At 35.7% G+C, this 20,033-nt stretch overlaps 2 protein-coding genes and 2 long non-coding RNA genes across 4 annotated transcripts; 2 read left to right on the top strand and 2 right to left on the bottom strand.

Annotated features, from left to right (window-relative positions):
- Positions 5,602 to 6,795, top strand: LOC104789356 (F-box protein At1g69090-like). The gene has a single exon (XM_010515071.1). The coding sequence runs from the start codon at positions 5,602 to 5,604 to the stop codon at positions 6,793 to 6,795; it is 1,194 nt and encodes a 397-aa protein (XP_010513373.1).
- On the top strand, positions 8,474 to 9,697 carry LOC104787153. Its single transcript, XR_767798.2, has 2 exons — positions 8,474 to 8,718; positions 9,400 to 9,697. It is a non-coding gene; the product is annotated as an uncharacterized LOC104787153 (long non-coding RNA).
- On the bottom strand, positions 10,472 to 11,278 carry LOC109132965. The gene is made up of 2 exons (XR_002037864.1): positions 10,724 to 11,278; positions 10,472 to 10,537 (listed from the first exon to the last, which is right to left on the bottom strand). It is a non-coding gene; the product is annotated as an uncharacterized LOC109132965 (long non-coding RNA).
- Positions 18,666 to 19,831, bottom strand: LOC104789357 (putative F-box/kelch-repeat protein At1g19930). The gene is given in 3 exon segments (XM_019245311.1): positions 18,666 to 19,180; positions 19,265 to 19,582; positions 19,585 to 19,831. Coding segments are annotated over 3 exon segments (1,080 nt in total).

Raw genomic sequence — 20,033 nt, forward strand, 5'->3', positions numbered from 1 at the left:
TACAAATTTAACATATCATTCTAAAGTTTTAAAAAAGCACCATATTCCAAAATTAAGTTTTCAAAAGTTAAATCTGAAACTCTAAATAATAAACTTTACCCCCTAAAAACTATAACCTAAATATAAAATTATCAACCCAAGTCTAAAAAAAATATAAAAAGTAATTAAAATATTAAGTGTGTCAATTAGTACTATTTTTGAAATTTTGTGGTGTGTGTTATAATTGTCCATAAAACTTGATTTAGTGTTATTTGAAAGAATTTCTCTTAAGTTTATATCTAAACAATGTATCTCAAAATTGGCTCTTTTGAGGTAATTTTTTTAAAGTTGTTGACCAAAAAATTATAACAAAATATTAGTAAATGCAAAATACCAAATCTTAAAGAACTTTTACATCTACAATTTACATTTATATTAAAATAAAATTAATTTCCAAAAGATATACCGCGCGAGATAGCGCGGGGTTTTATCTAATTATTTTTAAATAACATGAAAAGGAAAGCAATCTCACACACCTATCAAATAGACACAAAACTTATATCTATCTTTTAAAAATCATTTCATATATATATGTTTCTAAGTATATATATTATTTCAAAAGAAAGAAATGATTAGCATCAAATACAACCTATTTCACCTCTTTATATAAACTAACTCTAACAGAGTGAAAAATAAAATAAAAAAGATAATACCTCCTTCTGTAGAGAATCAATCACATTGATGACTATATCAATCACAATAGTGATGATCGGATATCAATTACCAACATATGTAAAGTCGTATCTCTTGTATTTACTCTTATAGGAATACCCTAGTCTATACTCTTCTTGTATAAATACTCATGTTCATAATTCAATAAGAATCATCCTTCTCAATAATCTTATATGGTATCACGAGCTTAGATCCACAAACACAAAACAAAAAAAAAAAAATTTTCGTCTTCTTCATCAACTCATCATGAGTTCCTCTCCTAATGTTTCCGCTGCTACGGTCTCCGACACCGTTGTCTCTGGCTCTCACACATTCCATAACATTAACATGAGTAATATGTCCAAGCTCACTCCCACCAACTATTTGATGTGGAGTCTTCAAGTTCGTGCCCTCCTTGATGGATATGGCCTTTCCGGTCACCTTGATGGCACCACCGCCGCTCCCGCTGCCACGCACACTGTGGATGATACAGTTTCCAAGAATCCGGCCTACCAGATCTGGTTGCGTCAGGATAGGTTGATTTTCAGTGCTCTTCTTTGAGCCATCTCTCTTGCTCAACATCTGTTGTTGCTCGCGCCGTGACTGCTCATGAGGTGTGGACAACACTTGCCTCGACGTATGCCAGCCCTAGTCGGGGTCACATCTGCCAGTTGAAGACACAGATTCGCAATTGGACAAAGGGTGACAAGACGATTGAAGTTTATCTTCAGGGTCTAGTCACTCGTTTTGATCAGCTCGCCATTCTTGGTAAGCCCGAAGAACTTGAGGATCAAATCGAATTGATCCTTGATGGTCTTCCGGAGGAGTACAAACCGGTGATACTCCACCCACCATTCCTTATCTTCATGAGCGTCTCATTAATCATGAGTCCAAGCTCCTTGCTGCGACATCCAACTCTTTCCCTCATGCTCCTGCCTCTGCCAATGCAGTTCAGCGACAATCTTACAATGGTAACCGCTCTCAGTCTCGTGCCCGTCACAGCACCAACAACAACTGGACTCCGTCATCTCAGCCTCCGCGCTCTGGTACTCTCAACTCGTCTCAACACAACCCTCGTGGTTCCCGTCCATACCTTGGTCGTTGTCAGATTTGTAGTACCCAAGGTCATAGCGCTCGTAGATGTCCTCAACTCCAGGGGGCGGTCTCATCAATGTCCACCAGTCCATTCACACCGTGGCAGCCTCGTGCTAACCTGGCTGTTGGTGCTCCTTACAATGCCAACAACTGGATCCTTGATAGTGGTGCAACGCATCACATCACTTCTGATCTCCAGAACCTCGCTCAACATCAGCCCTACCATGGTGATGATGATGTGGTCATTGCGGATGGCTCCGGTATCCCAATAACTCATACGGGTTCCACATTTCTCCCTTCTCATCGTCGTGCTTTAGAAATTCATAAAGTGCTATGTGTTCCTAACATTCACAAGAATCTGATTTCCGTTTATCGATTGTGTAATGCTAATCGTGTTTCGGTCTCATTTTTCCCTGCCTATTTCCAGGTGAAGGATCTCAGCACGGGGGTCCTGTTGCTCCAAGGCAAAACCAGGAATGAGTTATATGAATGGCCTATGACTGGTTCTCAGGCAGCTGTGGCAATGTCTGCAATCTCGTCATCAAAAGCACCTCTCTCTTTGTGGCACTCTCGTTTGGGACATCCCTCGGTTTCCATTCTGAATAAAGTTGTTTCTCAATTTTCTCTTTCTGTTTCTTCTAGTTCTTCCCCATCTACAAGCTGTCATGATTGCTTGCTCAATAAAACACATAAACTTCCTTTTTCAAATTCAACCATTGTGTCTACAAGACCTCTAGAATATCTTTTCACTGATGTGTGGAGTTCTCCCATTCTCTCCATTGACAACTTCAAATATTATCTTGTTATCGTCGATCACTATACCAGATATACATGGATTTATCCACTTAAACTAAAATCTCAAGTTAAATCCACCTTCATTACTTTCACATCTTTGGTCGAAAATAAGTTTCAAACTCGTATTGGGACACTTTATTCAGACAATGGAGGGGAATTTCTTGCCTTAAGGGATTTTCTTGCTCACCATGGAATCTCACATCTTACCACTCCGCCGCACACTCCGGAACACAATGGTTTATCAGAAAGAAAACACCGTCATATCGTTGAGACAGGCCTCACTCTTATGTCTGCTGCTGCTGTTCCTCTCCGCTATTGGACCTACGCTTTTGCCACTGCGGTTTATCTCATCAACCGTCTGCCAACACCGGTTCTTGCTATGAATTCTCCTTTCTTCAAGCTTTTTGGAACCCAACCTAATTACGAGAAACTTCGCGTATTCGGATGTCGTTGTTATCCCTGGCTTCGGCCTTATGCGAACCACAAACTTGATAGTCGATCTCTTCCTTGCGTGTTTCTCGGCTACTCGACAACACAGAGTGCGTATCACTGTTTGCATCTCTCCTCAGGCCGATTATATGTTTCGCGACATGTGACTTTTGTTGAGGATTGTCTTCCTTTTGCGGCGTCTACTTCATCGGGTTCCTCCACACCATCATCACCGGAACCAACAAACATGCCTCATATAACTCCAATTCACTCTCTGGTTTTGCCGCTGACTACAACGGCCCCTACTCCGTGCTTGGATTCTCACCGGGATTCACTCACACCACCGGATTCCTCGTCGCCGTCTTCCCCTCAGGTACGTTCTCGCTCCTCTGGTTCTTCTTCCTCTTCATCCAATTCTCCAATTGAGCCCACTGCTCTTACTAAAAATGGGCCACAACCCACGGCCCAGCAGCATTCACCTCACTTAAACTCGACCCACTCAGAATCCCCACTTCGTGATACAACACCAAATTCCGACCAAATAAATTCCCCACCCACAAATACGTCAAACCCAATAAATGATTCCTCTACCTCAAACACGACCCACACATCAAATCCCGAAAATAGCTAATCCGCCTCTCAATCCACTGGTTCCACCCGTTCGACACGTTCCCCGTCGCCTGAGTCCTCACCGTCACCGCCACCTCTCCTTGACAATCTTCATCCGATGAAGACTCGTGCAAAGCAAGGCATGGTCAAACCAAATAAAAAGTATCTTCTTACCTCAACGATTGCATCATCTCGGGATTTTGAGCCACCGACCGCAAAACAAGCTCTCACTGATGACCGATGGAGGAAGGCTGTTACTGACGAGATCAACGCTCAACTCCGAGAACACACATGGGATCTTGTTCCCCCACCACCGCCTACGGTCTCCATTGTTGGATGTCGCTGGGTATTCACCAAGAAGTATAATCCGGACGGGTCGGTCAGTCGTTACAAAGCGCGCCTTGTCGCCAAAGGCTATAATCAACAACATGGACTCGATTATGAAGAAACGTTCAGCCCTGTAATCAAGTCAACCAAAATTCGAATTGTACTTGATGTTGCTGTTGGGTGTGGATGGCCAATACGTCAATTGGATGTCAACAACGCTTTTCTTCAAGGGACTCTCCAAGAAGAGGTATATATGTCTCAACCTCCTGGTTTCGAAGATGCTGATAATCCACATTATGTATGCAAGCTCCGTAAGGCGATCTATGGGCTTAAACAAGCTCCCCGCGCTTGGTATATGGAGCTTCAGAATTACTTGTTAGCGGTTGGTTTTATTAACTCCATTGCTGACACTTCCCTCTTTATTTTGCGCAAAGGTTCATCAGTTGTCTATATGCTGGTGTACGTTGATGATATTTTAGTTACAGGGAATGATTCTACATTATTTCATCTCACTCTTACTGGGTTGGCAACCAGATTCTCTGTTAAAGATCATGAGGATCTTCACTATTTTTTGGGTGTTGAAGCTGTACGGGTTCCCACTGGTCTGCATCTCAATCAGCGCCGATACATTCTTGATCTTTTAGCAAGGACTAATATGCTCGATGCCAAACCAGTACAAACACCGATGGCCACCTCACCAAAGCTCACTATCCACTCTGGTACTCTGCTCACCGATCCCCTGCAATATAGAAAGGTGGTTGGAAGCTTTCAATATCTTGCATTCACCAGACCCGACATCTCCTTTGTGGTCAATAAGCTTTCACAATTTATGCATTCTCCCACAGACCTCCATTGGCAAGCTGCAAAACGTTTGCTTCGATATCTCAAAGGGACATCCACTCATGGTATTCTTCTAAAGCGCCAGAACTCTCTTTCCTTACATGCTTATTCGGATGCGGATTGGGCTGGTGATTCGGTGGACTATGTCTCGACGAATGGATACATCACTTACCTTGGTCACACTCCGGTGTCGTGGTCTTCCAAGAAGCAGAAAGGAGTCACCAGATCCTCCACAGAAGCCGAGTACAGGTCCGTTGCCAATACGTCTGCTGAGCTCCGGTGGATTTGTTCCTTACTTCAGGAGCTGGGCATTTGTTTACCTTCGATGCCAACCATCTACTGTGATAACATTGGCGCAACGTATCTTTGTGCCAATCCTGTATTTCATTCCCGTATGAAACATATAGCTGTGGACTACCATTTTGTGCGACAACAAGTTCAATCGGGTGCACTAAGGGTCGTTCATGTCACCACCAAGGATCAGCTGGCTGACGTTTTAACCAAGCCGTTACCAAGGACTTCATTCATTCTTTTCCAAAACGAGATTGGAGTTACGCGATGCCCCTCCATCTTGAGGGGGCGTGTAGAGAATCAATCACATTGATGACTATATCAATCACAATAGTGATGATCGGATATCAATTACCAACATATGTAAAGTCGTATCTCTTGTATTTACTCTTATAGGAATACTCTAGTCTATACTCTTCTTGTATAAATACTCATGTTCATAATTCAATAAGAATCATCCTTCTCAATAAACTTATACCTTCAACCCACAAACTTGGCAGCTTAGCCGATAAGCTACTCCAGCAAATGGCCTCCCCAGCGTTAGCCTTAGCCCAATCTCCTCCTCTAAAACCTCCAGCCGTTTCAGTCACTCGAAGAATTCGTCATTGCTGGTCCGAGCTTCCTCTTGATCTCATGCGAATGGTTTTCGAACGCCTTGGATTTTTGGATTTTGACCGAGCTAAATCGGTTTGTTCATCTTGGCAATATGGTTCGAGACAATGTAAGCCAAGCAATAAGATCCCTTGGATGGTTCTATTCCCCATGGACAAGAATTATTGTCTCTTGATCAATTCTGAAGATAAAGAAAAGATCTATAGAACTCAACATCTCGGTGACAATTTTGCAAAGAGTATTTGTTTGACGACTTATAGAAGCTGGCTTTTGATGCAACATCGTTACAAAGAGAAAGAAGTTCTTACTCGTACTTATCCAAAGCATAATGTATATATTTTGGATCTTTTAACCCGCGAGAGAATCAATCTACCAGCTTTCAAATCAGCAAATGATGGACTCTCCAACCCGATATTATGGATTGACGAAAAAACCAAAGACTACCTAGTTATCGGAATGGTTGATGTAGACACTCTGATTTCTTTCAAGAAAGGAAATAACTCGTGGAAAGAGATCCCCCAGTTGCCAAAGTCATGCACCGAAGACTTTTTTAACATGGTATACAAAGATCACAAGCTTTATTGTCTCAACTGTTCTTTTCTCTATATTTTTGATTTTTTGGGAGAAGTTCCGCTGAAAGTTTTTAGAACTAGTGTACGTGGATACATAACCACTAAAGGAGGTTACATTAGCCGTCCTTGTAATCCATGTGCGTTAAATTACTGTAAGTGTAATATAGTAGTCACTCTACGTGGAGATGTCTTAATTGTTAAGAGCTTTGGTCCGCTTGTGTCCAAAACATGGACCTTTAAAATCTACAAGATGGATCCATCGACAGAGGATAATTGGGAGGAAATTAATTCGTTGGGTGATGAGTCAATTCTTCTAGAGTTGGGTATTACAGTGCTTGCTAAGGACCAAGACGGAGTCACTCGTAACTCCATCTACTTCACTGAAAATAAGTATTTTGGGGGCTATGAAAAGAATGGAATCTTCATATTCAATCTTGATACAAAGAAGGTTGAACAACAGCCACAAGCATTTGTTTCTTCATCCATGCCATTGTCTCATGCTCATTGGTTCTTACCAAATTTCAAAAGGGAATGATTATTTTGTATTCTAAATGGTTTAGTTTTGTTTTTTATATAAAAAATAGATTGTGGTCGTGTGTATGTAGAGCATCTCTTTAACAAAAAAATAAAGAACAAAAGAAAATAATTAAGAGAGATCAAGGATTGTGGTATGTAAGCATTGAACACAAAAGATATGAGATGTTTTTTTTTGTTGTTGAAATGTGAAATTTATTGATCGATATAAAATATTTGTACAAAGAATTCAGAACACTACAAGAAAATAAAACTGAAATAGAGCGGAAAATCTACAGAGATACGAGTAAAAACAAACCACAAGAACAGCTCAGACCAAGCGAAGTAACGAGCCAACGTAATGTTGCATCAAGTCTTTATATGAGGCGAGGTTAGCGGAATATTAGAGGGAGTTAACTCTGTTGCGGATGGTCTTTCGAATGCGTTTAACCAATTGAGGAGCCGTAGAGAAGCCTTTGTGATGTATTCTAGCATTTCGTTCATGCCACAAAAGATAAGTAGTTACTTGAAAGAACAACCTGATTAGGATGTCGTCGAGGTGGCGTCATGATCTAGTGATCAATACCGAGAGAGACTTACCAATCAGGGTCTTGGGATCGATGAAGGATAGAACCTGCAACTTTTGACCACATGGTGAATGAATAGGGGCACGCAAAAAAACAGATGGTCTCGAGACTCAAGGCAGATCTTGTCCCCTCTGGCGCATACGCAGTCCCGTTTGAAGCATGTCGTGGCCAAACCAAGCAATTAAACTCTAGTGTCTTAAGGGATAGTTATAAAATCATCATTACCCCATCTCCAACTGGTCCCAAGTCTAAAAGGAACCCTGCTTTACCAAGTTCTGTCGCACCCAAGCTCAACCCAATGGGAACCTGACTGTGTGAATATCCTCCAGATCAAACGATAAGCAAACACTCTCAAGACATCTCTTAACCTTCCAAAACCAAGGCCGCCCTCTGATTTGGGCGGGAAAAAATCATCCCAAACAGTGGCCGAGCTAGGGAATCAGTTTATCAGGGTCAATTATGTTATTAAAAACTTTTATAGGGATCAATTGTGTTATTTTACAAGGATCAGTTTAATATTTTTCCTAAAGATTCAACTAATTTTAAAAAGTCACCAGGATCATTTGACCCACATGATTGTACACTAGCTCCGCCCCTGATCCCAAACAACCCTTGTACCTGTGGAGATGTTAGGATTGCCATTCCATATATAGGAACGCACCGGTACCACACAACTTGTATATCTCGTCAAAGAAACGCGATGGTAGCCGTAAAACTGTGCACCATAAGCTAGTGATGTTAGAGCATGTGCATTGGTGAGAGACTCAATGTATTATTCTCATCAATATAGTATTATTTTTTTGTGTTGAGAACTTTGAGAAAATCTTCTTAATATTGTGTGTCCATTGGTGAAAAACTCATTTTCTCATCAATATAATATTATTATTTTTAATATAATTTAATATTTTTAATTTTATTTTATTTGAGTACTTATATTGTTATTTTGTTTTGCATTTAATCATAAATTATATAAAAAAGTTATCAATATTTTTGGACAATTGACAAAAATAGCACAAAAATATGTTTTTCTTCCAAATCTAGCACCACATTTATAAAGTTCCACTAATAGCATTTTTATATATTTATCTAAATTAATTAAAATAGAGAAATAATTCTTCCTTCCTCAAAACACAACCGTTTGGCACTTCTTCATCTTTTCTCAAAACAAAAATCGATCTCGCTTTTCCGAAACTTTCGTCGCCTCGTCGTTTCTCTCATCGTCTCATCGGATTCACGTTACTGTTGTCTCGTCACTGGTATATCATTGTTTCGCCAGAGAAAATAGAGATTTGTAAGATTCAATTAAAAATAAAGAAAAAAAGACAAAGAAGAAAGCGAGATTTGAAAGCTAGATGAAGGTAAGCTAATCTCTGATGCTCACGGTTGTGGTTGTTGGGGATTTTGCTTTTTGTGATTGAAGGGTGTGATTAATTTGTGAAAAATTCTCTTTGTGTGTCCTTTGTAAAATTGGGGATATATTAATCTCTCCAAAATTGAGTGTTGGTAAGAATCGGGCTTTGAGTATGTTGGGAATAAGGTTTTAATTGTTTATTGTACATTTTTGTTACTCATTTCATGAATATTTTAGAAAGATTGAAACAAAATTCTATTTTGGTAAGAATCGGTGCTTTGAGTTTGTTTGTTGTGTCGTCTGTCTCCATTTTAACCTGTAGCAAAACACTTATTAGCACCCTTTGCATATTACTTTTTTATGTGTCTCTACTTTTGTATTTCTATAGTCATAATTGAAGCTGTTTTTATGTTCATTCTGTGATAATTTAGAGAAACTTGAGATGAAAGTTTTTGTAATTCTTATTGGCTTAACTGGTAGGAATAACTCAAAATTATTTGGATCTAGTTTGAAATTCTGATTTTGCTTAAGTTAGCTTCTAATTACAAGGTAGTAGAATAGTAGTAGTATTGCACTAGTTGTGGTTTACACCTTTATTGTGCTCAAGATCAATGCATCTAATGCAAACATTATGTGCTTGGATCTTATTATTGTGGTAACATTGGTAGTTCATGTGGTAACTTTGTAGAGATGCAGATTTGGTCAGAAGAACTGGAGTTGCAACAACACTCAAACATTCAGGAAGGATGTCTTGAATTTCAGGAAGGCTTTCATGAGAAAGGGAAAAAAAACAAAGAAAACATACCATACACGCCCCCACAAAGATTTGAAACCAAGACTTTGAGTATTGTACTAGTGCGTAAAGCAAACTTTTCATTCAAAGATTTTATCAAAATAGATTTGATAAATCATAACCCTTAGTAGTATTAAAGCAAGTGTATGTATATTTCCTTGTTTTCGGCTCAATTCAAAGTTTTGTCGATAGCTCGCATAATCTCTTCTCATGTTCTTGTAACTTTAAAAATCATCATCCAACATCAATCATTCATTGAAAATTCAGGAAGGATTCTATGAAATTTAGGAAGTATTTCATAAATTCCAGGATGACCTTCATAAAAAGCCTGATATTGGTAAACACCTAGATATACACAAAAATGAACTTATTATCCCTCACTAATGGAGAAATCTTTCACATATTGAGGCAAAACACCAAAAAGAATTTCAAAAACACATTCATATAAATTTAGGAAAGATTTTATAATATTTAGGAATGACACCTTAAATTTCAGGATGACCTTCATAAAATATTTAGAAGACACAAACTTATTACTCTTATATATATGTATTACTCTTCTTCAGCATGTTCACAAAAATAAAATCAGATATTTACTCAATAAATAGAGTAATCTGTGATATATTAAGACAAAAAAAAAATCCAAAAATTCATTTTATTAGATGTAGGAAGGATTTCATAATGTTTAGGAAAGCATCCTTGAAATTTAGGAAGGTTTTACTAAAAATTCAGAAATCTCAAAAATGGGGATGATGAGAACCAGAATATCCTTCTTCACGGTACCTGTGTATTAAAATGCAATGATGGAGGATGTACTTGTGTCAAATCATGAATGAGCTCTTGATGTCAAGTTAAAGTATGTGAGACCATTTCTGATCCAGCTGAAGACACCCATGCTTGCATCTAACTTCATGATCACTCTCTGTACCATCTAACTTTCTTAAAGCTTTTGTGGAAACAAGTCTACGATAAGAATGCATATGCTCGTCGAGCTGAACTTCAATCTTTCTATCATGTGGGATTCACATGAAAACTATACAAAGACAGATTCGTTTTAAGTATAAGAAGGCGATCATATCTCAATTATATCCAATCTAAAAGATAAATTCCTAATTTGAATCAAATCCAAAAGGCAAAACCTGAAAACCCAAGTTTTATGATAGATTTCAGACACTACCAGCTCCATAAACGTGTTATTTAAATTGAAAGATTGATGAACCTGTTTCCATAAAGCATCCCAAGAGCTAGGCACATCCATGGCTCTAAGAGAATCTGTTAAAAAAAGTTTCTCCTGTTTTTTTCTATGTTGGTTCATATGGTTTCCGGCAAGAGACGTGTTTCCCTGATATAAATCAGATGCGACAACTATCCTGGAGCAAATGAATCTTCTTCTTCTTCCCCTCTTCCTCGTGACGAGAGGTCCGATGAAAGATGCGATCTAATTGGTTTGAAATTGAGACAAGTGGTAATCGAATTGGATTAGATCGAGAGTTTGTTCGAAGACGCAGACAGAGTTCATGCGTGCAATTACCAATTGAACCACCACCATTTTTGTCGTGGAAAGGAGCATCGTCGGGTCTAGATACATTGATGTCCTTGGAACGGCCATTGTTGGTTATCTCAATCTCTAACTCAGATTCATCAGCATCGGAAATTCTCAGATTTGATGGAGGACTGGTGCATGAAGTGATCATCTTCCTCGTCTGAAAACTGTTAGAACTCACCGGAGACGATCGTCGTCATTACGACGACGTAAATTATAGAGAAATCGTGAATGCTAATTTGATATTTCTTTTATATAGACAATAATAATATCAATATTCTTAAGTGCTCGAATGCTAATGTTGGAAATTTAAGGAGTTTGTGCTAAATTTGGAAGAAAAACTTAGATTTGTGCTATTATAGGGTATTTCTCAATATTTTTAGACAAATTAAATTACTTAGTAAATATATTTAAATTTATTAATTTGTTATATTTAATACCTTATATCAAATTATCAATAATAAAATAATAAATACTAAATAAAGACCATGTATTTAATTTTTATCTCCTTAAAGAAGGCTTTTATCATAATTTTTTCTTGTTTAGAAAACAAGTATCCATCGAATGAAAAATGCAATAAGTGAAAGATTGATGGCTCATGGGCTTATTTAGTCTATAATATACAACTAGCTCTATATTGTGTCGTTTTGAATGTGGGTAACTAGTTTTTAGGTTTACTCTCGGTTGTATATAATATAAGTTTCACGAACTCGGTATAAGATCATTCTGCCACTGTACCTCTTAGAAAAATAAACCATAAAAACCTGGATTATATGACATGATGTGTGTCAAGAATTGCATCAAATAGAAGATTTGGATGGTAACATATTATCAAAAGGTATGTGAACAATTTCAATTTATATTTGTTTCAATTGTTCACATAATTTAAATCTTGTTGATGTTGTTCATTGAATTTCCTCCGTTTGACTCTGTTTTTTACACATGTTTTATTTCTTTTTTATTTTCACCATTTAATTTCTTAGCTTCTTATATGCTTATGATCTGTTGGATGTTTTGCTATTTGTCAAGTGTTTGTGGTTGCTGCCATTGGGGAACTGAAGCTCGCTTTTGTTGTACTCAACAGTGCAGGTTAGTCCCTTTCGACCAAATTTTATTGTTATTCTTTGATTGTTGTTGTTGTTGTTATGGTTTTTTTTTGTTTTGCGACTGTAATTGTTTGTGGCTGTAATTGTTTTGTTGTGCACTAGAGATGATATTAGCGTATGTGATTGACTGTAATTGTTTTGCGATCGAGTGTAATTATTTTGTGACTGTAATTGTTTTGTTTTGTGGCTGTAATTGTTTGTTTTTTTAATGTTGCTTTGGTTTGAAATGTTGTGATAAGGTTTTAATTAAGCTTAGAACATATAATGTTGGACAAGGCATGGGTGCATCTATGCAGGTAAGGAATTAATTTATATAGGTTAGGTTTAAGCTGGGGTTTGGATACTTTCCCCAGTTCTTTATTCTGTCCCATTTCTTATTCATTGAAGAGCCGATCCTGGTTATGAGAGAGGCGCTTGGAAATTTGTACGGGATGTGACTGCGGCGTTAGGGGACATTGATATGATGATATGTCCCAGCAAAGACTGTTGTAATGTAGAACGCAAATCAGGCAGTGACGTGGTTGATCATCTTATAACTAGGGGGATGGATGAGGCTTACAAGCTGCAAAACGATTGGTATCATCATGGAGACGTGAACTTAGTGGTCGATGGTGACAGCAAACTAAATCAGTGGAATGAGGAAGTTATTGAGTTATATAAAGCAGCTGAATATTCTGACAAATAGTTGGTGAGTAAGGGTAAGGGTGATGACTCAGATAAGATTGTAGATGGTGATTTAGTTGAGATTGCAGAGGGTGAGGACAAGAGAGAAGATGAGTTCCTTGCAAAGCTTGCAGATGCTAGTATGCCATTATATCAGAGTTGTTCAAACCACAGCAAGCTATCGGCTATTGTGTCTTTGTTCAGGCTTAAGACACATAATGGCTGGTCCGACAAGAGTTTCAATGAACTGCTGGAGACATTGCCAAAGATGTTGTCTGAGGATAATTTGCTTCACACATCATTTTATAATGTTAAAAAAATTCTAAAAAGCTTTGATATGGGGTATAAAAAAATTCATGCATGTGTCAATGACTGCTGTCTATTTAGAAAGAAATACAAGAAGCTAGACAATTGTCCCAAATGCAATGCTTCATGGTGGAAGATAAATACGCACACTAGTGAAGTAAAGAAAGGTGTCCCACAAAAAGTATTACGGTACTTTCCAATAATCCCAAGGCTGAAGAGAATGTTCAGGTCTGAGGAAATGGCCAAGGATTTAAGGTGGCATTTTAGTAACAAGAGCAGTGATGGCAAACTCCGGCATCCTGTGGATTCTGTAACACGGGATAAGATGAATAACAAGTATCCTTCATTTGCAGCCGAAGAGAGGAACTTATGGCTTGGACTATCCACTGATGGCTTTAATCCGTTCAACATGCAGAATACTAAGTATAGTTGCTGGCCTAATCTGTTAGTGAACTATAATCTGCCTCCTCACCTATGTATGAAGAAGGAGAACATAATGCTAACCTTGCTGATTCCTGGTCCACAACAACCTGGCAACAGTATTGATGTCTACTTGGAGCCTCTTATTGACGATTTAAACCATCTATGGAAGGAGGGAGAGTTAAACTATGACGCCTCCAGTAGAAGTACTTTTCCTCTAAGAGCAATGCTTCTCTGGACTATTAGGGATTTTCCTGCGTATGGAAACCTCGCTGGTTGCAAAGTAAAAGAGAAAATGGGCTGTCCCATTTGTGGTAAAAACACATATAGTAAGTGGTTGAAGTTCAGCAGAAAGCATGTGTATATGTGTCACAGAAAGGGTTTGGCACCAACACATAGTTATAGGGAAAAGAAGACTTGGTTTGATGGAAAAGCTGAACATGGGAGGAAGGGAAGAATTTTAACATGTCGTGAGATATCTCAGAATCTAAAAAACTTCAAAAACGAGTTTGGAAATGTGAAAGAATCTGGGAGGAAGAGGAAAAGATCTGACTGTATGGAATCAGTCTATGATGATGACGATGTATCCAGTGAATCTGAGGAAGATGAGGAAGTAGAAGTAGACCAGGAGGAGTTGTCAAGATGGAAAATTTAATGTGAGATACAGTATAAGATATTTCATAAGTTTTTATGACATGAGCCATATTTTAATTGGCATTATTACAACTTTTTTATATTAAGGGTGATTATAAGATTAGAGAGTAAACACTGGAGCATATGATAAATCGTGAGTACACTTATCAATTATTTAAAATAATCATTGGTGATTCTTTTGTTACCTTCTAAAACACATTGTCTAGATTCATAATCTCATTCGTACAGTACAAAATTCATGTTTTAGAAGTTTAATTTATTGATTGGATGAATTTGAGTCAGCTAATTTTTTTTCTCACATATATTATTTTAAGATCATCAAAATCTGATGGAAAAGTCAACATATAGATATAATAAGTTTAAATATAGTTAATTATTAAAAAAAACATTTAGATGTAAGTTAAAATCAATTAGAAATGTAGTTATGTCAGAAAAATAATTGGAATGTATCTATTGTTGATATCAATTTTTCTGATTTTGTCTTCCCTTCCATCTACACCAATTGACATGTTGGAGAGTTCATTTTTTTTATATTTAAAAGAAATAACCCATCATCATAGAAGTATAACACATTTTAAGCATTCATATAGAGTTTCTATTTCACAAGAAATTTGTTAAGAGGCTAACTAGAGAAAATCAAACCGTAGCAACATATTGTGGAGTTAAAAAGAAAATCAAATATTAAGACTGAGTTAAAGAATATATAAAGTTGTAAAACCACTCGCAGAAAGATAAATATTTATCAATTATTATTCTTGATGATTGAGACTAAAACATAATTTTTATTTATTTACTTTAATGTTACTGAGTTTCGATAATACTTTTCTAATTATAGAGACCTACTGAATCATCATATAATTGTTGATCGCATCCATATATTACAGCTTTGAAAAAGATGTAGGGAAAGATGAGATTTATCTAGTAATACTTGTAAACTAATTTTCAATACTCAATTTTCGTTTCAAATGTCTAATATATGGTCTCTACACAAACCTTATGTGTGCTAAGACTATCTCCAATATATATTCTATTTTTTATTCTAAAATAGAGCATAGTTTTTTCGATGATCAAACTATTTTATACTCTAAAATGGAATTAGTATAAAAAAATTAAAGTTGTATATAGAGTAATCATACCATTTACTCTATTTTAGAATAAGATATTTTATAGGCGTAGAGCAAATGTTACTCTATAATAGAGTATTGATTTTAAAATAGAGTGGGGTTGGACATGCTCTAAGAACCTAACAATTTATCACAAAACAATAAAATGCAAAACAACAAAACTTTGAGGGAATAAATTACTTCAATAAAAAAAAAATTGATATATTTTTTTAAATTTAGTTTGCGTCCAAACATTAAAAACCATATTTATAAAAGTATTAAACATTTTTTTTAAAAAATTCATATTAAAAAAAATACATTTCAAAAATATATTTCTAAATTTAAGATAATCATAATTAATAAAAATAAAATTAAATATATCTCGCGCATCGCGCGAGCCTATTTCTAGTATATATATATACTAGCAATCGACCCGCGCTACACGCGGTAGTTAGATGAAAGTGTATTCCGAGTTTTGTTGTATATATTTTTTTTGGTTTTTGTAAATTCATCTTTACGTTTGTTTTTGTATTTAATTTTGGTTGCTTATGTTGTTTTGTTGGATATTTTAATAAAAATATTTTTTGGAGTAAGTATAATTTAGTTTGCTGTTTTTAAAGAAAAAATTGAGATCATCTTGTGTGTTTATAATACTTTTTAAAAAAGTTATTATTAGAAGTTAACATTGTTTAGTTGAAGTTGTTGTTTTGTTGTAGCTGTTAGTTGTCATTAATTTATTATTATTTTCCATTTTGTGGTTGGATTGTTATTTAATATTTTCATATGTATTTTGTAAACTGTTGGAGTAATTTTTTTGTCAATGTTTTAGTGTTTGGAGTGAAAAATATTGTGGATTTTATTAAGAAAAATAAATAAGTTATTTATTGTGGATTTTATTGTCAATATTTTTTCTAGGTTATTTTTGTTTGTTTCATTCAGACCCAATTTCTCTGTAAGACTTATAATTTGTGGGTTAATTGGACCATTATTTGTATGTTATTGAGTTGAAATTGATTTGTTTTTTTTCAAAATCCGATGTCCTCGTGAACATATAGGAGAAGAGCAATTTTCCGATCTAGAGGTCTGTTTGAGGATTGAACTTATGTCTTTGATGCTCGTAATCGTTTTTTTCAATCATTCCTATCGTAATCGTTTTCCTTTGATTTTTCTTTTTGGGGTTTGCATATTTGGTTGATTCCTTGCTCGCTTCGTATCTATTGGGGATATTTGGTTATCCCTTGTTGATTTTGTTAAAGGTGAATGTATATTGGGTTGCAAATTTGTTTATATGAAAATATGTTGGCTTCTTTAGGTTTCCTAATTAAGTTGTGAGTTATTTTGTGTTATTTGTTGTAATTTTTTTCCCGTTTGTCCAGTGAGTGATTTTTTTTATTCGATGTGGGTTGTGCTTTGGGGAAAATTAATTTTCTTGTTTATCTTGCTGTAATTTTATAAAGTCCGGGTTGTTTTTTTGTTTCTTCGGTTGTCTTTTTCATATAATTTTGTGTTACGGTTATCTGATTGTGACATTCATATATCTGAATCTTTTTAGTTTATTAAATATGTGTTCATCTCTTTGCGTCTTTGTCTTTGGTGATGGATTTGTGAAGTGCTGCCAAATAATTATTTTAACTGATTTCTAGTTGTGTTTCCTTGATTCTTTGAAAGTGTTGCTTGGGTTGCCTTGTTTTGATATTTGAAATTTTAAATTATGATCAGTTTAATAGAAATCTTTAACTATATTATTACCACTAATGAAATATTATAGTATTGTTTTCTTATTTTAACATTTAATTTATTTTAGATAATTATTTTTTATTTAAACTTTCGATTAATTATAATTAACAAAAAATATGCACTAAATGAATATTTTAAATTTAGTTTAAAATAAAAAAAAATGAATTCATAGGATTTAAAAATAGTGATGGGTCTAGAGAATTTGAATGAAATAGTGTTGGGCCTACAGATTTTAGATGAAATTTAGTTGATCAGTTTGTCATTTGTATGATTGTTTAAAGGGCTTATTAAAATCTGTAAGGCGGTTGTTTTGTGTTATTTGTTGTAATATTTTTTTCTGTTTGTCATGTGAGTGATTTTTTTGATTCGATGTGAGTTGTGTTTTGGGGAAAATTAATTTTCTTGTTTATCTTACTGTAATTTTATAAAGTCCGGGTTGTTTTTTTGTTTCTTTGATTGTCTTTTTCATATAATTTTGTGTTACGGTTATCTGATTGTGACATTCATATATCTGAATCTTTTTAGTTTATTAAATGTGTGTTCATCTCTTTGCGTCTTTGTCTTTGGTGATGGATTTGTGAAGTGCTGCCAAATAATTATTTTAACTGATTTGTAGTTGTGTTTCCTTTATTCTTTGAAAGTGTTGCTTGGGTTGCCTTGTTTTGATATTTGAAGTTTTAAATTATGATCAGTTTAATAGAAATCTTTAACTATATTATTACCACTAATGAAAAATTATAGTATTGTTTTCTTATTTTAACATTTAATTCATTTTACATAATTATTTTTTCTTTAAACTTTCGATTAATTATAATTAACAAAAAATATGCACTAAATGAATATTTTAAATTTCTTTTAAAATAAAAAATTGAATTCATAGGATTTAAAAATAGTGATGGGTATAGAGAATTTGAATGAAATATTGTTGGGCCTACAGATTTTAGATAAAATTTAGTTGATCAGTTTGTCATTTGTATGATTGTTTAAAGGGCTTATTAAAATCTGTAAGGCCATAAAATTAAAGAAGATGTGGCTGATGTGGCAGCTGAGGTGGCTGCACCAGGAATGAGAAAAGCTAACTTTATATATATAGATGATAAGAATTATGATACACTACAGTTACTTGGGAAGGAATTAAAAGTGGATAGTCATCAAGAAGTAAATAGTTAAACAATTATTCATCTAATTTTAACATCATTTTGTGTTTCATAGACACAAATCTCCATTGTAAATCTTTCCCCTCACCTTGTCTCTTTTTTTGCTCTCTCGTTCTAGTTTTTGAATAAAAGAACCATTTTTATATATTTGATACAATAACTATGAAAACCCAATCTTTATCATCATGTGATACAAGAGGAAAATTCATGTTACACAGTTACCATCCATATCAACATAATCACAAAATTAAAGCCACAAACTTTACTTGAGGGTCTTTTCTTTTTTTAACATAAAAGACTAAACACTCTTTAATCAAACCAANAAAAAAAAAAAAAAAAAAAAAAAAAAAAAAAAAAAAAAAAAAAAAAAAAAAAAAAAAAAAAAAAAAAAAAGCAACCACCAAAACATTATAAATGAAATGATGTCTTTGCAAAAAAATCATCCAATAAAATGTGGCTCTTATGCCATTCATCAAATGTTGACAGCAGCGACATACTCAAATGCATATTCCACAGGAACAGGATGTGGTAGCACTCTATGAAACCACTCGATCTTCCCCCAAATCTCTTCACTGTTGCGCCTTTCAAGTGCTATCATGGCACACCAAATCATCCTATTCTTCCAGCCACCACCACCACCAGAAGCCACAAACTTGTCCCAGAAAAATGCCATTTTCCCACCATAATCTGCCAACCTAACATTGGCAAAATAAGCAAACTTTGGCAGTTTTTTTATACCATTCAAGGTTCTCCATGATCTTGCCTTAGTGTCATACCATTTGATCTCGTCTTCATGATAATAGTAAAGCACGTCCTCTATTACACACGCAGAAGACCATTGCAAACCCAAATCCATCTCCGATCCTAAACTATTCCATGTACCATCATTGGGGTTGTAAGCCACACCCTTATCCCCAAATATGTATAGCTTTCCATCAATCACTACATTATTAGTGTGATCATGACAGCCATATAACCTCAACCTACCTACACGGCTCAACACAGGCTCCCAAGTTTCGGTTTTTAGATCCAAAACCTCCATCCAGTTTGACGGATCATAGTGTTTAGAACAGCCTCCTGTTACGTATACCTTCCCATCAAGTAATTTAGCTGTTGGGTACTCCCGTTCAACCTGCATACTCGGAGCTTGGAGCCACGTGTGAGACAAGCAGTCTAGGATTGAGACACTAGATGAGGGTGAACTGTCAGTGGATCCGCTAATGTTGTAGATTTTAGAACCAACCGCCACAAGAGCCGATTTGTGCACAGGAGGAGAATGGTGAATAGGGATTGTTGCCAAAACATACCCACTAATACTTAACTTATTCTTTTTCTTCCTGGTGTCATTGGTTAGGATTCGATTAGGTCTCGGACGTAGCATGTACCATGGTCAGTACGAGAAAACCGTAAGCACACATAAAGAAAATTCTCGGTGCAACCTAATAGTGATCGGGTCCGGTAAAGCTCCGATGAAGTAAGGAGCGAGCGGAAGCGCTTGGAGACTAAACAGAGAGTTGGATAATAAAATCTTGAGACACGGGCTAAGATGATCACTAGCAAATCTTCTGAAAGAAAAAGATTCAAGGTTGGTTTGATTGGCAGTTTATTTTTCTTCAGTGGTGGCTCTTCACCGTTCATGGCTCTAACTTTAGGGTTTTCAATTGATTTTCCTCATTAGTCATTTCTGCACGAAAGGTTGTATAAGTATGGAATTGGACTGCATATTGATGGGCCGAATCAAATGATCTGACCCAGTAAGTCCTTCCGTACGCAGTTCCACATATTGTTCATGTTTTTCTTTTTTTGCATCATTTTGTGTTTTTTTTTTTTTTTTTTTTTT

This window comes from Camelina sativa, chromosome 5 (genome assembly GCF_000633955.1).
Source record: "Camelina sativa cultivar DH55 chromosome 5, Cs, whole genome shotgun sequence".
Classification (NCBI taxonomy): domain Eukaryota; kingdom Viridiplantae; phylum Streptophyta; class Magnoliopsida; order Brassicales; family Brassicaceae; genus Camelina; species Camelina sativa.

Bases quoted from the DNA above. Each gene is read 5' to 3' on its own strand.
- LOC104789356 (XM_010515071.1), top strand. From the start codon at position 5,602: ATGGCCTCCCCAGCGTTAGCCTTAGCCCAATCTCCTCCTCTAAAACCT.